This window comes from Myotis daubentonii, chromosome 14 (genome assembly GCF_963259705.1).
Source record: "Myotis daubentonii chromosome 14, mMyoDau2.1, whole genome shotgun sequence".
Taxonomy (NCBI): domain Eukaryota; kingdom Metazoa; phylum Chordata; class Mammalia; order Chiroptera; family Vespertilionidae; genus Myotis; species Myotis daubentonii.
The window spans coordinates 19,163,737-19,180,916 of record NC_081853.1 but is presented as its reverse complement, the minus strand read 5'-3'; the positions used below and the strand labels follow the sequence as shown (position 1 = coordinate 19,180,916).

At 41.7% G+C, this 17,180-nt stretch overlaps 1 protein-coding gene across 7 annotated transcripts in view; it reads right to left on the bottom strand.

Moving 5' to 3' along the window:
* Positions 1-16,458, bottom strand: part of NEK4 (NIMA related kinase 4) — a 34,010-nt gene extending 17,552 nt beyond the window's left edge. For 5 of the 7 annotated variants that reach the window (XR_009448499.1, XR_009448500.1, XM_059663307.1 and 2 more), the window contains exons 1-7: positions 16,207-16,458; positions 14,183-14,449; positions 12,369-12,566; positions 12,079-12,186; positions 8,507-8,661; positions 6,714-6,855; positions 4,492-4,884 (exon numbers count right to left, since the gene is read on the bottom strand). Coding sequence is in view for 5 of the 7 variants with exons in the window: in XM_059663307.1 (XP_059519290.1) it covers positions 4,492-4,884; positions 6,714-6,855; positions 8,507-8,661; positions 12,079-12,186; positions 12,369-12,566; positions 14,183-14,449; positions 16,207-16,299 (1,356 nt within the window). In the remaining 2 variants the exon portion in view is untranslated. Of the gene's footprint in view, positions 1-4,491; positions 4,885-6,713; positions 6,856-8,506; positions 8,662-12,078; positions 12,187-12,368; positions 12,567-14,182; positions 14,450-15,799; positions 16,171-16,206 lie in introns of those variants that run through there. The other 2 variants (XM_059663311.1, XM_059663312.1) reach the window with 2 other exon arrangements.
* Positions 16,459-17,180: the final 722 nt, after the last annotated feature.

Sequence of the window (17,180 nt, the reverse complement as noted above, 5' to 3'; positions counted from 1 at the left end):
TAAAGAAGACCTAAATAAATTAAAAGACATTTCATGTCCATGTGTTTGAAGACATTCAGGGTCATGCAAAAGTAGATTCACAGTTGTTTGTATAAAATAATACAATAATTAATAAACAATAATACAAGAATAAATTCTGTTCCACATACTCACAACTATAAGCCTACTTTTGCCCCACTCTGTATATTAAGATAGCAATATTCTGCAAATGAACCTCAGATTCGATGTAATCCTATCAAATCCCCCCCTTTTTTCCCCCCCAGAAATTGACAAGCTGATCTTAAAATTCACATGGAAATGCAAAGGACCTGAAATAGTCAAAACAATATTGTAAAATAAGAATAAAGTTAGAAGACTCAAACTTTCCAACTTCAAAACTTACTGCCAAGCTACCAATATTTAAAACAGGGTTTTACTAACATAAGGATAGACACATAAACCAGTGAAATAGAATTGAGAGTCTAGAAATAAACCATTACATTTATGGTCTACTGATTTCCACCAAGAGTGCCAAGAAAATTCAATGGGGAAAGAATAATCTATAATAAAAGCATAATATGCTAATTAGACCGCACATCCTTCTGGGATCAAGGCAGCTTCTATGGCTGCGAGGGAGGGATCCAGGAAGCCACCGCGGCTGTGAAGGCCTACTCTTGCACGAATTTCATGCGTCAGGCCTCTATAATAATAAAAGTGTAATATGCTAATTAGACCAGACGACCTTCCAGATGAAGCCGAGGCTGCCCAGGTCCCGGGTGCCTGCCAGTGGCCAGAGGGAAGCCGGTGCCAGCAGCCAGGGCAAGGAAGACCTACTCTAGCACAAATTTCGTGCATGGGGCCCAGTGTCTTTTAATGAAAAGTACTGGGATACCTGGATATTTACATACAAAAGAATAAAGTTGGACCTTTTTTTACACTATACATAAAAATTAACTCAGAATGAATCATAGACCTAATGTCAGAACTAAAACTATAAACTCTTAGAAGACAACATAGGGGTAACTATTCATGACACCAAAAGCACAAGCAACAACAACAAAATGGACAAAATTGTATTTCATCACAATTAAAATCTTTTTCCTCTCAGCAATCCAATGAAGTATTATTGTCCCTGTTTTAAGGTGAAGACACTGAGGCTACGACAATTAGATGATTTATGCAGGGTCCCACCACAGCTCTGAATCAAAGTTAGGACCTGAACCCATGTCTGCCCAGTACTTCATCACACCATGAAAAGTCAAACCTTATTCTATTTGAATCAATATTTCCTTGTCAGCCAGCTCAACACAGTCAAACCAGTTTCAAATTCCATAATTCTCAGCCAGCAGGTCTAGATTTAATTCATTGTTGGAGCAATTAGAGGGCATGACGCAGTGTCCCATGCACTGCGCAAAAGTGAGGAAGACTCCCCCGTGGCTTCCCTATTATCTAGGTGAGTGGGAGCCCCAGGGTTGTCCTGAATCTACAAGTGCTTTGCTGACCTTGAGTGGGCAAGGGGTGGGCAAAGGTGCCAATGGTGCCTCAAGTTCTCTACTTCAACTTCAACCAGAAATGTTGAGGTCTTCTGATATTTTGGTTGGGAGGGAGACAGGGACAAAAGGATGAAGGGATAGAAGGAAAAGAAGAGAAGGAGGAAAGAAGAAAGATGTGAGTTACCTCTACCCAAGAATTTCTGTTTAATTTACAACAAAGCCTTAGCTATAATGAATGAAACCACAGGGTGAAATCTCAGAGAACAGTGAAAAGAAGATGGTATGTAGGGACCTAAGGCACATTCCAGAAATAACTAAAATTCTGTGATGAGGACTCTCCCTATTTTAAAAATTCTTTGCAATCAAGTACCACAGAGGAAAAAAAAAGGAGTCACATGCATTATGGGGAAAAAACTTTGTATTAGAAAAATAATGGTGTTGATATTCTTGAAACATGTCTTTAAATACAATTTGTCCCTCTGCTTAATTAACTGCAGATTGCAGAGAACATATTCTGTGGCAAGACTTTGTTCTATTGACACTACCATCTAATGAGATATAGATTATTTTAGACTATTTCAGAAAATGTCTTCTGCACATTGATTCTGATTACATGGCTATTAAAACAAGCATGAATTATCCAGCCAGATTTCTCCTTCCCCCAAATTTCACCCTCATGGATCTTCAATCATTAAAAATGAACAAAATTAAAAACTGTAGTGCTTCTATGAACACTATCAAGAAAGTGAAAATACAACCTGGTCGGTGTGGCTCGGTTGGTTGGATGGTCACCCCATGCACCAGGAGGTGGCAGGTTCAATTCCTGGTCAGGGCATGTGTAGAGGCAGCCAATTGTTCCTCTCTGACATCGATATTTCTCTCTCTCAAAAATCAATAAAATAAACTAAAAATAAAGTGAAAAGACAACCCACAGAATGAGAGATAATATTTTCAAACCTTATATCTTATAAGGGACTGACATCTAGAATAAAGAATTCTTATAACTCAACAACAAAAAGATAAACCAACTAAAAAATGGGCAAAGGATCTGAATAGATATTTCTCCAAAGTAGGTACACTAATGGCCAAAAAGCACATGAAATGATGCTCAACATCATTAGTCATTAAGGATACAAAGCAAAACGACAATAAGATACCACTTAACACCCACTAGGATGGCTAGAAAAAAAAAAGTGTTGGTGAAGATGTGGAGACATTATAACTCTCATACATTGCTGGTAGGAAGTAAAAGGATGTAATTGCTTTGAAAAACAATTTGCAATTCCTCAAAAAGTTAAACATAGAGTTACCATCTGACCCCTCAATTCCACAACTAGGTATATACCCAAGAGAAGTGAACATCCACACTAAAAACTTGTACAAGAATGTTCATAGCAGCATTATCCATAGTAGCCAAAAAGTGAGAACAACCCAACTGTTCATCCACTGAGGAATGAAGAAATAAAATATGATACATACATACAGTGGACTTTAATTGGCAATAAAGAGGAATGAAATACTGGCACATACTACAAGTATAAACCTTGAAAACATTATGCTAAGTAAAAGAAGCCAGACACAAAAGACCATATGCTGTATTATATGGTTCTTCTATTTATATGAAATGCTCAGAATGGGCAAATCCGAATAGACAACAGGAGCTGGGGGCTGGGAGCAAGGAGAAATGAAGCGTGACTATCATTAGATATGGGGTTTCTTTTTGAGGTGATGAAAAAGTTCTGGAATTAGACAGTAGTAATGATTGCAGAAGTTTATAAATATAATAAAAACCAGTGAATTGGCACCTTAAAATTTTTTATAAAAGCCTGGCCGGCATGGCTCAGTGGTTGAGAGTGGACCTATGAACCAGGAGGTCATGGTTAGATTCCCAGTCAGGGCACATGCCCGGGTTGCAGGCTCCATCCCCAGTGGGGGCATGTAGGAGGTACTAATTGATGATTCTTTCTCATCACTGATGTTTCTCTCTCTCTCTCCCTCTCCCTTCCTCTCTGAAATCAATAAAAATATATTTTTAAAAAAGTGAACTTGAATTTAATTTGACAGCCAAGCAGAACAAGTAAGACACACAAAACTTTATCTATAAGGTACTAAGGATTCCAGTGTCCAAAGAAAGCTTAAGACTATATTTTGGTTTAATCCAATGACTTTAAATGATAAAAGCAGTATACTTGTTCTTTTTCATAAAAACAAAACTTTATTAAAAACATCTGAATATAAATGTATAAAATAGTTTTAATGTTTATATTAAATGATGTTAAATAAAATATATAATGTATCAAATCCAAATATATATAGCATAGATTATAAAAATATAGTCAATATACCTATTAAATCTATTTATAAAATATTTTACACAAAAAGAGTAAAGTTAATTAAATATTCTGTTTTTTTCTCTCATCCTCAGCTATTACCATGCGTCATCTAATTTAGGTTTCTTTCCAAGTTCAAGTAGAAGATGGCCATTAAATATACTCAGAATAGTCTCTCAGTCTCAAAATCCTTGTTCCTTTTTTTTGGTTACTTTTATTTCTTTTCTATCTTCTCTTCTTCCTTCCCCTTTGGTTCCTTAAGAAATCAGATCAATCCACTAATTTTTTTCCTTCCTTCCTTCCTTCCTTCCTTCCTTCCTTCCTTCCTTCCTTCCTTCCTTCCTTCCTTCCTTCCTTTTCCACTAACTTTTCAAAAGCAAGAAGGAATGTGATATTATCTAAGTGTTGGAACTACCTATCCACTTGGAGACTAAGGAAGAATGATGATACTGAAATAGGAAAAAAAACAAACAAATAGCATGCTTCCCCCAAGTACCTTATGCCAGGGCACTGAAGGCACCTAAGAATCCCTGGGTCTCATCCTTTGGTTTCCATTGTGTTTAAACGGGTACACTGAAGAGCTGATTTTCCTAAAACCACAACTAGAATACAACCAAATAACACACCCCACGCCTTTGGAACCACACTTTCCAGTCTTCTGAGATGAACACCTCATGCACATCACTCACCTGGTCCTTTGGCTTTTGGTCTTTGTTTAGGGGCTGCAGAGGCTTCTCTTTTCTTTCCTCAGTGACACTGTTAGAGGACCACGTAGGAATTAGGTTTCCAGGTCGAGTGCTGGACTTAGTGTTATCCTGCAGCCTCTCCTTCACTTGAGAAATATTACATTTACCTTCTAGCTCATTAGAGACATTTATGTATCTTGGCTGATTCTCTTGAACTAACCCGTCGCTCAAGTTCCTTTCTGCAGGTAAGATGTCAATGTTCACTCTACTGATTGTAGCTAGTGATTCTGTGGTACTGCTCATGTCTGCTTTGCAGGTGTGGCCTTTCAGACTTGCAGGTGTCTTCAAGGGGTCAATGACTATGTGTTTCTCCTGGGATAAACCTTTGTCTTCATCCTAAGTGAAATGCTTCCAAGTTATTACAGCACTCTTCACACCATATAAACAAATTAACTCAAAATGGAACAACAGGTTCCTCACAAAGTTAAACATAGGATTACCTGATGACCCAGCAATCCCACTCCTAGGTACATATCCCAAAGAACTGAAAGTAGGAACTCAAACAGGTATTTGTGCACCAATGTTTATAGCAGCATTAGTCACGATGACCAAAAGGTGGAAAAGACCCAAATGTCTATTAGCAGATGAATGGATAAACAAAATGTGGTATACATATAGTGGAACATTACAAAGCCATAGAAAGGAATGAAGTTCTGATACATATTACAACATGTGTAGTCCTTGAAAACATGCTAAGTGAAATAAGTCAGACACAAAAGAATAAATATGGTATGGTTCTACTTATATAAGATACCTAGAACAGGCAAATTCATAGAGGTTAACAAGGCCTGGGAGTGGGGGAAAATGTAGAGTTAGTGCTTAATGGGTACAGAGTTTTTGTTTGGAATGATGAAAGTGTTTTTAGAAGATAGTGGTGATGGTTGCACCACACTTTGAATATAATTAAGGCTACTAAATGGTACACTTAAAAATGGCTCGCCCAGTCAGTGTGGTTCAGTGGTTGAACATCAACCCATGAACCAGGAGGTCTCGGTTTGATTCCTGGTCAGGGCAGATGCCCGGATTGTGGGCTTGATCCCCAGTGGGGGGCATGGAAGAGGCAGCTGATCAATGATTCTCTCTCATCACTGATGTTTCTATCTCTCTCTCCTTCTCCCTTCCTCTCTGAAATCAATAAAAACATATATTTTTTTAAAAAGTTAAAGATAGAATTACCAAATTTCAAGTCCTAGGAATATACCCAAAAGAACTGAAAGCAGGCCCTGGCCAGGTAGCTCAGTTAGTTAGAGCATTGTCCCATTACACCAAAGTTTCAGGTTTGATCCCCAGGTAGGGCACATACAAGAACCAACCAATGAATGCATAAATAAATGGAACAACAAATAGATGTTTCTATCTCTCTCTCTCTCAAATCAATAAATATTAAAAATTAATTACTAGGAGAAAATAAAGAATTGTACACAAATGTTCATAACAATAACCAAAAGGTGAAAACCACCCAATATCTATCAATGAATAAATGGATAAACAAATTGTGGTATATACATACAATGGGATATTATTCACACATACATATAAATGAAGTATTGATACAAAAACATTATGTTAACTGAAAGAAGCCAAGACACAAAAGGTCACATATTGTATGATTCCATTTATATGAAATATCTAGCAAACCCATAAGAGACAGAAAACACACTGGTGGTGGTTTTCAGGGGCCAGATAGGAATGAGGATGACTAATAAGTATGGGGTTTCATTTGGAGTGACGTGAAAATGTTTTAGAACTAGATAGAGGCGGTGGTTTCACAACACTGTGAATGTACTGAATGCAATTAATTGTTCACTTTAAAACGGTTAACTTTGCTATAAAGGGTTAATGGGGGAAAGAGGGACACATATAATACTTTGAATAATAAAGATTTTTTTAAAATGGTTAACTTTGTTATATAAATTTCACCTCAATAAAAGAAATTCTTAGAATGAAGTTATTACAGCACTGACTTCATGAAGTTTGACAGCCCACTTTGAATAAAGTGAGCTAAACGAAATCACCTTCACCAGCATTCTTTCTCTACTATACACAATTAATTACATAACAGAATCTCCAGTAAAGCCTAATCACTTCACATAAAGTAACTTATTTATATAAGCTATCATTTTAATACAATTTCTAAACATGTATCCTTTTAAAAAGAAACATACCATTACATATGTCTTGGAGCCCTCAGAAGACTGTGGTTGTGGGGGAACTACTTCATGATTTGATTCAGCCTTTCCAGAAAACATTGAAGAAACAGGCTTGGATTTAGAGTCACCATTTTTAATATTATTTTTGGAGGTTTTTCTTTATGAGGAAGAAAAGAAAAAGTTATCAATATAATTAAAATGAAAAGTTTTTTCTTTATATTATCAATATATTGCAGATGACAGATATATGAGAAAATGTGTGTATGTATAACATTCCCTTACAGAATTGCTTAATTTATAGAGAACAGTCTTTTAAAAACCAGGTAATTCTACAAAACACTTGATCAGTACTCTTCAAAAACAATCAAGGTCATGAAAAACAAAGAAAGTGAAAATTGTCCCAGACCCAACCTAACTAAGGAGACATGAGGACTAAATGTAATATGATATCCTGGATTGGATCCTGAAATAGAAAAAGACATTAGTGGAAAAACTGGGGAAATCTGATGAAAGTCTGGAGTTTGTTTAGCCAACAGTAAGGTACTGATGAGGGTTCTTAGTACTAACAAAAGTACCATGGTAATGTTAGGAGAAACTGCATGGCAGGTATATAGAAAGTCTGTGTACCATCTCTCCAACTTTTCTGTAAATACAAAATTTTTCCAAAATAAAAATCTTTGAGAAATTGCCCTGGCCGCCTGGCTCAGTTGGTTGGAGCATTGTTCCGTGCTCTAAAAGGTTGTGGGTTCGATTCCCAATCAGGGCACATACGTAGGTTGCAGGTTCAATCCCTGGTCAAGGTGCATATGGGAGGCAATGTTTCTCTTTATATCGATGTTTCTCTCTCTTTCTTTCTCTCTCTCTCTCTCTCTCTCTCTCTCTCTCTCTCTCTTTCTCCCTCCACCCCCACTCCCTCTCTCTAAAATCAATAAACATATTCTTAGATGAGGATTAAAAAAAAAATCTCTGAGAAATTGCCTCACATATAGAAGTACCAGGATAATTTTCATCTTCAAGTTTCATATGTTTGAAATACTACCACAACTGCTTTGCGAAGTTTGAGAGTAAAAATGATTGGTAATACTCAGCCTTGACTTGCAGAATAAATATATATAGAAACACTATCCCCAATTGTTCTAGTGTGACGTTTCTACAACAGGGCTAAACCTCTGAAAAATTCAAGAGAAGCATGAAGACTAGCACTGGAGACTGAAGGTCAAAGTTCTGTTTGGTGGGAAATTAGAGACAATGTAAACAAAAAGGTAGTCCTTTATCCCTGGGGACTTGTCTCCCAAATTTAACATGTCACAAAGCAGAGATCATGAAGGCCTTGCTTAGCCTCAAGGTTTAGATTCTGGAATACCTGCTCAGTGAAGGTAGGACCTGCAAGTCAAAGAAAATAATTCTCTTTCTCTTGAGAAGTCATGAGTGAAGAGGGAAGCTTATGAAGGTCTCAGAAATCTGAGCACTATATTTTAGATGTGACTATTATCTTACATAGTAAATAATGTAATAGGTTTCTTTGATAATCTCTTATTTTAAAATGGTTTCTAAAACACATACCTTTTTAAGAGAATCATACTCAATATGTCTTGGAATCCCCTGAGGAACGTTAAAGTGATTCTCTGAATGGTTCTTTCAATATCTGATTTTAGCAATTAAGCAAATCTCAACATATGTTCTAATCATGCAATTTCACTTCATGTTTAAAAGGAACTCACCATAAATTCTTGCACATTAAAATTATAGAAACCACCCTCTTTTACTCCATCTAAATAGCCCAGCTACTTGCAAGGGAAGTATCTTACGCCTTTGTGGCCTCCAAAAAGCAGAAGATTTGGCGCTTTATGTAAGGCTGCCTCAGGATGCTCCTTACAGAGGGTCTTTCCTCAGGCCTTTTGCTCAGCATTGTCCTTATCAGTTCTGCCAGCTCTGGGCTATAATCTTTCGGCATTGGTGGCAGCTACAAAGAGAAATACTACAATTATGACGAATCGTCTTGTGAAGCAAAGTAAATGAAGATAGAGTTTTCCAATATTTATTTTAAGTCATTATCCACATAAGCATAAAATAACCAGTATTAGTCTATAGGAAGCATACTGATATCCTGGTTATAACAGCAAGTTGTAAGGTTGTAAAAGTATATTCTTCAAACCAGCATTCCCATTTGAGGACTCCCTCCTTCAGAAATAAGGGCATGAGACATCCTGTCAAGATGGCAGCAGAGGTAAACATGGTACTCACATCCTGCCACACCACAGTAAAATTACAACTAAACTAAAGAACAACCATTATTCAGGACCACCTGAAATCTGGTTGAATGGAAGTCCTATAACTAGGAAATTAAAGAAGAAGCCACGAAGAGACTGGTAGGAGGGGAGGAGATGCGGAACAGGCTGGTCCCACACTAATGTGTGGCGGTTAAAAATCAGGAGGGATGTTTTGGCTGCAGAGGTCTTCCTGAGGAGCAATAGGTTCCAGGGTTCCAGTGCCAGGAAGAGAGTTGCCACAGCCTCTGGCTGTAAAACTCAGTACAGAGTGAGACCAGGGGGGACAGAGGCCTGGCTGGAGTCCCAGGCAGTTCCTCTTAAAGGGCCCACACACAGACTTACTCAGACTCATTGTCTGAGATCCAGTACTGGGGCAGCAGCTTGAAAGGCACCAGAGACATACAGGGAGAAACTGAATGGCTGGCATCAGGGTGACAGCTGGGAGGGGCAGTTTTCTCCCAGACAAAAGTCCTGGCAGAGGCCACTGTTCCATTCTCCCACAAAGCTGGCAGGTGGGCGATTCCATCAACCTCACTCACACTGTTTGCTTTTCCCTGGTGACCCCCTGAGGCCCTGCCCTACCCAACGTTTGAGCCCACTCAAGCTGTTTCCAGTGGTTTTTCATAAGAATGGCCTGTCTTGGCTCTTGCTTCAGATTTTCCTAAAACCTCTCAAAAAAGCAGCATCTGGCCTCAGTAAGCCCCACACCTCTCACTAAATGACCCAACAATGCCTGGGACTAGCAGCACCTGGCCTTGGTTCACAGCTTGGTCTCACCTGAGATCCTCTAAGTCCAGCACAAGTAGTGGCCATCTGCAGATTACTTTGTAGCTCATGTCATGTGGTCCTGGGCAGAACACAGGTGGTGCCTAACCTTGGCCTGTACCTCCTGGGAGGGCCCAGAGCCAGCACACCCAGTGGACAGTTTCAGACCATGTCAAAGCACCACCACCCAATCACCTCCACAAGTGACACACTCAAGGGGCAGACTCAGCAGGCACCAGAGCCCTGCTGAAGTAAGTCCTGCTCTGTGGAGTGGACCACCACATAGCTGATCCTCCACAGTAGTCAGAGGTTGATGGTTGTAGTCAATCCTTGCAGCGGATCATCCTGGGGGTAAATCCCTCCCACTGATGCACTAACAGCAATCAAGGTTCAACTACAACAGGAGGGCGTACACAGCCCACATAGGGAGTTCACCTGGAGTGTCCAGCCTGGGTGATCAGAGAGGCTGTGCCATAGGACCCTATAGAACACCTACTACATTAGGCCACTCTACCAAGCCTAGAAGACATAGCAACTCTACCTGATAATAGAAACAAACACAGGGATGCTGCAAAAATGAAGAGACAAAGAAACATGTCCCAAATGAAAGAACAGAACAAAACTCCAGAAAAAGATGGGAGGGCAGCTGGCGGGGTGGGTGACAAAGGTGAAGGGATTAAGAAGTACAAATTGATAGCTACAGAATAGTCATGAAGATGTAAAGTTCAGCATAGGGAATATCCTATATAATAAAAGCCTAATATACTAAGTGTCCAGTCATCCGTTCAACCAAAGTGTAATATGCTAATGATATGCTAAGGCCACTCAACCGCTCGCTATGATGTGCACTGACCACCAGGGGGCAGACAGTCAACCAGTTGCTATGATGTGCACTGACCACCAGGGGGCAGCCGCTCCAACTGGTAGGTTTGCTTGCTGCTGGGGTCCGGCAATCAGGACTGAGTGAGACAGGCCAGACACCCCTGGAACCCTCCCGTGGCCCCTCCCAGGCCCCGATCATGCATCGGTGGGGTCCCTTGGCCTGGCCTGCACCCTCTCGCAATCCGGGATCCCTCAGGGGATGTCCAACTGACGTTTAAGCCTGATCCCACAGCGGGATTGGGACTAAACCGTCAGTCGGACATCCCTCTCGCAATCCGGGAACACTGACTCCTAACCGCTCGCCTGCCTGCCTGCCTGCCTGATCACCCCTAACCACTCTACCTGCTTGCCTGATTGCCCCTAACCACTTGCCTGCCTGCCTGATTGCCCCTAATCACCTCTGCCTTGGCCCCCATCCCCACGGCTTCGTCTGGAAGGAAGTTCAGCTGTCCGGTCTAATTAGCATATTATGCTTTTATTATTATAGATGTGTGTATATGTGCATATATACACCTAGAGTTATATCTATATAAGACAAGAAAAAGCCAGGAAGGCCATGTACCAAATTGTTGGCAATGGTTATCTACAGGGGATTAAAATGGATAGGAGAGGGGAATTTCACTCCTTTCTTGTTTGATTCTTTAAATAGTATAATTATGGAAGACTTTTACTTCTTTTGTATTTTTCAATATCTAATTTTTAAATATTAAACAATTTAATATTTCTCAAATTAAAAATTATTTTTAATTTGATTAAATTAAATCAGTAGGTCATTTATAGCCTTAAACTTGTTGGTATATGGATGCCTGACACTGCAGAGGGCAACTAACCTCATGGAACTAACATATAAAGTTGGTCACTCTGGTATCAAAGGAACAAGTTCAAATAGAATGGACTCATTTTAATTATTTACTTATTTTAAATGTTTTTATTGATTTTAGAGACAGAGGAAGAGAGAGGGATAGAGATAGAAACATCAGTAAGAGAGAAACATCGACCAGCTGCCTCCTGCACACTCCTACTGGGGACAGAGCCCGCAACCTGGGCATGTGCCCTGATTGGGCCTCGAACCAGGGAACTCTTGGTTCAAGGATCAATGCTAACCACTGAGCAACATCAGCCAAGCAAGAATGGACTCATTTTAAATGGGGCTCATTTGACCATAAGCTGTTTAGGAGAAGCTACCAATAGTCCCTTAGGGCACTGCACATCCTGTGGCTATACATAGTGGTTTTCAAAAAGCCAATTCCTTGGAGCCATTAAGCTACTTTTACAAATTAATATTAAGAAATGATCAATTCCTTCTCCTCCAATTCAACCTTTCCCACAGAAGAGACCCACCGTTCTTAATTATCCACCCAATAATAATGATTACTCACATTTGTCAGTAGCAACTTATAAAGCTGCATTAAATTAACATTGCTCCAAATATTTAAAACAATTAGTTCCAGAATTTTCTTTACCTTTCCTTCAATAATCCGATAAACTAAAGAATTCATGTCTTTTGCATTGAAAGCATGCTTCAGGGTGGCCATTTCATAAGCACAGCATCCCAGAGCCCAAACATCTGACTAGAAAAGAAAAACAGTAAATGGTTATATATCAGAATGCCTTATTTACATTTTTCCTCCTAAAAAGAAAAAGACATTTTCGTTACACCAATTCACAGAGAATTCTTTGACATAACTATTCTGATGAGCTTTGAAATCATGAATACTGTCCTAGAGACAGGTGAGCTGGCATATTGTCCTACCTTATAGTTGTAGGGTTTGTTTGAGAACAACTCAGGGCTCATATAGTAGGGTGTGCCAATGAGGGTGCTAGCCATATCACAGTGGTTCTCCAACACTCGGGCAATTCCTAGGTCACCCACTTTGATGATGTTTGTTCTTGTTAGGAAGACATTTTGAGTTTTCAGATCTCGGTGAAGGATGTGTTTTTCATGTAAATACTGAAAAGAGAAATAAAATTTCACTAAGTATAGATATACCTATCTACTTATTTACTCCTGACTTCTTATATACCATTAATAATTACATGAGTTAAAGAGCCATAGTTATCTACATATCAAAACACTATTGTTTTATAGTCTCTAAATAAAAAGTCTGATTTACAACTTTCCAAAGTAAAAAAATTGCCCTAGCCAGGTAGTTCATTTGGTAGAACATTGTCCCTATACGCCAAGGTTGCATGTTTGATCTTTGGTCAGAGCACATACAAGAATCAAGCAATGAATGCATAAATAAGTGGAACAAAAAGTCAATGTTTCTCTCTCTCTCTCTCTTCCTTCCTCTCTCTCTAAGAAAAACAAAACAACAAAACACAGGAAATTAAAAAACAATTATACATTAAAATAAAATAAAAAGGGTGAGCTCAGCAATAGCAACTGTGATGGCAGCAACGGCAGTGGGGTGGGCAGTGCTGGGCAGAGTGGGTTGGGGCAAGTGCATGATGGTGAACACACTGGTCAAGTCCACGGTGTAGAAGTCCACCCCACCGGGCCTGGGGCAGGGGCCCACGCTCCAGACGCAGCAGCTGCACAGGCAGCCCATGCTCCCACCTCCAAGACCTGAACAACATCACCCACAATGTCCACTGCAAGAACTACCATGTCCGCAGACTCAACAGAAGCCACATGCTTCCCCATGGGCCCTGGCTGGGTGAACCTGGCCCTGACCCTCGGGCCACCTCTGAGGCCTCAAAAGTTCACCGGTGGGCTCAAGACAATTTCACAGAGGAGTACTGAGCACAGGCAAACCCCGGGCACCTGGGGTTCCCCAAATGCTCAGCAGCCACCCACCATACACATGTGTACTAGAGCATATATTAAAGGTAGACAATTGCCTTTTTAAAAAGTAAAAAATTCCAGTATCTTTCACAATTGTTCATTAACCATTATATCGTTTAGTGCTTACAAACTCCCACTGAGGAGAAAAAAACAACTTTACAAGGTCAGAGGCACTTTCCTCTCAGATTCATAGACTCTTCAGCTTAATAATATTTTCAAATACAACAAGTTCACGTTTATTTAGAGAGAGTATCCTAGAATTTAAACTACAAGGTCAACTAATTCTGGACAAGTCTGTCCAAATCCAGAGGATTTCGTAAACAGTCTCGCTACTGAATATGTGTATGTTAAACCACAAACATGTTTTACCTTTCCACTCACTTTGCCACAAGGTTAAAGCCCCAAATCCAACGGTTTAAGCATATTCATTAGCCCAACCACCTTTCAGTATGACACAGCTGACCAGCTGATAACAAGCATGGTCATTCTTTGCTCTCTGTCAACTCAGGGCCCTTAAAATGGACTTTGGTATAAATATTAAATGGAGAATTGGCTTTTCCTCCAATTAGACATGAAACCCATGTCTACTTCAATATGGATATCACTCATTCAGAAACATTCCAATGCTACAATATGAGCAACCGGGTCCACTTCACAAATGGATTTGCAAAAAAATCCATTTTTTTCACGTACACATTTTGGGAAGAATTTCCCTAAAATCCACCTGCCCTCCCCCTGGCCCCTTGGAGCAAGCAGGATTCTGTGAGTCTGGACAGTACCTGCAGAGCCATGGCGATCTGAACAAACCACTCCACCACCTGACTTTCAGGCAGGAGCTGCCCTTTCTGCTCCTTGAGCTTTCGGTACAGATCACCTCCTTCGCAGAAGCCCATGACGATGTACAGCAGACCGTCCCCTCCCTCCCAGGACTCCTTGTAGGTGACAATATTGGGATGCTTCAGCTGGGACAAGAGCTGGGCTTCTTGTTCAGCAGCTCGCCGCTCTCGGCTGGAGGCATTTCGCAGGTTCAGTTTTTTGATGACATACTACAAAGAAAACATGTGTTTTTACAATGTAAAAAATAAACATACAGCTTTATAGGTTCAGAAGTATTTAGCGCTCTCCTGAATGTCCTCAAAATTAATCTTCTGGAACCTGTCCAATAACCTACTCGTTTTATTATTCAAAAAGCACAAAATTGAGAAAAAAATAACTGCTGTCATTAATAGTACTTTTTACAGGTTAGACCAGCCGTGGGCAAACTACAGCCCGCGGGCCAGATCCGGCCCATTTGAAATGAGTAAAACTAAAAAAAAAAAAGACCGTACCCTTTTATGTAATGATGTTTACTTTGAATTTATATTAGTTCACACAAACACTCCATCCATGCTTTTGTTCCGGCCCTCCGGTCCAGTTTAAGAACCCATTGTGGCCCTAGAGTCAAAAAGTTTGCCCACCCCTGGGTTAGACTAATAGCAGGGTAGTCACACAAAAAAATTCTTCAGACAGAATGGATCCATGGGTTGCATGAAGTTTTCAAAGGGATCCATAGCCCAATAAGGTTAAAAAAATCACTGACCCTCAACATACAAAATTATTCCCACATTAAAAAAAAAAAATCAATATCCTCTCACACCTAATACACTACCCTCAATCAATCAAAAGACCACACAATTATCACTCAACGAACACATATATAATTGTGCTTTGTAAAATGTAAACTTCTGCTCAAATGTGAGGGGCTATCCTCAACTCAAAAACCCAATGACTGCTCCCCTCACACACACCCACACTCACCTGCCCACTGAATAGCTCTCTTATGCCTGAGCTTTTGTTCCAGGCAGAGTGACCAGCACCCGAGACAAAGAAGGGCAGGTGAGAGTCCTATACTTAGGTGGGCCTCTGGAAGCTTGCCTGGGGCAGCCCCCTTGTGTTGGTGTAATTATCAATGGCACCTCCTTTCAGCTTCAAACTTGTCCCAGTCTGTGCAATATATTATATGGTCAACTTATTTATAATCCACATTAAAGAACTGGCTGGCTCAAAAAAAAGAAAAGAAAAGAAAAAATAAAGAACTGGCTGGCTCCTTATCCTGAAGTTGAGACAAAGTGCTTTAAGCAAAGGAGTGACACTACACCTGACTTTTAGAACAATCACTAAGATTGCAATGAAAGGGATGGACTGGAGAAGAGCAAGTCGTGTGGCAGGAGGGCCCAGGGGGAGGCCTGGACAAGAGTTTAACCTGGAGACGCCCTGGCCTGGGGTGGTACCAGTGGAGATGGAGAAGAGCCTGCGGGCTTAGTGGACAGATGAGTGGGGGTGAGGGGAAGAGGGGAACCAATAACGACTCCCAGGTGTCCAGCACGGGCAACTGGCTGGTTGGTGGTGCTACTCACTGAAACAGGGGTCAGGAGAGGAGGCTGGCAGAAAGGTGATGAGTTGAGTTTTACGCATGCCCACTGGCCTCCAGGTCATATGCATGGGGCCCGTCCCTCAGGGAGTAATATTTGCCAGGCGCTGTGTTAGGTCCCGAGAACGTTTGCTCTCAGGGATCGTTGAGCGTGCTCCGGAGAAGTGTCCATCAAGCACACAATGAACACACAAAGGAGGGGTACAGGGTGTTCGGGGTGCGTATTACAGGAAGGTATGGCCTAGTCTCAGTGGACTGGGACACTGGCCCCGAGGAAGTGCCCTCGGGGTGAGTCCCCTGCAGACGACCCCGGGATCTAACGTTTGGACAGAGCCCTGGGCGAACGAACCCCTGCGTGTTCCCCGCCCCCGGGTGGGCCCCAACTCCGCCGACCTGCCTGCCGTCCCGCCGGTGCCTCACGAGCGTCACCTCCCCGTAGCTGCCCCTACCAACGACCCGCAGATAGCAGTAGGCGGCCAGGGGCATGTTCCCGGCGCCGGGCAAAAGTCGGGGTGCGGCGCGGCAGCTGGCCACAGCGAAGGGCCCCGCTCATGCCCGAGAAGCTGCCGGGCCGGAGGCTGCCGAGAGGGCCCGGCTCGGGCGCGAGCGCAAAGCCCAGGCCCTCGGAGACGCCGCTGCCATAGCGATCCCGAGCATGCGCAGAGCGGCGCCGGAGGACCCGCCATAGAGCCGAGGCGCCGGGCGGCCAGAGCGTCTCCGCCGGGCCTGCGCGCACTCTCAGTTCCACCGCCGCGAACTCCCGGGTTGCCGGCCAGAATACGGTCATGGGAGCTGCCCGCTTGTTGAGCATTTGTTCTAAGCGCTTTGCGCATGTTGATCATTCATTTTAGAAGTAATTATTGCCCGTCTACCATCTGCCAGGCTGACAAATTCCCTGCCCTCCTGGAGCTCACATTCTAATGGGAGTGGGTGGTAGGGACAGACTCTACCAGCGGTTCTCAACCTGTGGGTCGCGACCCCTTTGGGGGTCGAATGACCCTTTCACAGGGGTCACCTAAGACCATCGGAAAACACATATATAATTACATATTGTTTTTGTGATTAATCACGGTGCTTTATGTTCAATTTGTAACCATGAAACATGAGGAACTGTATTAAAGGGTCGCGGCATTAGGAAGGTTGAGAACCACTGTTCTAAGCCCTGTGGGGATGAGCTCCACCCCGTCTAGATTTCTATTGCTCTTTCATGCTCCTCTTTAGCTTCTGACCACTCCTTTGACTCACTGGGCTTCCTTTGACTTGCCTCAGCTCCTTTTCCCAAGCATCAGCTCACAGAACACAGCAAGGCACTCAAGTTTCATCACTGTGGTGCCCTAGTGCTTGGCACTGTGCCCAACCTACCACAA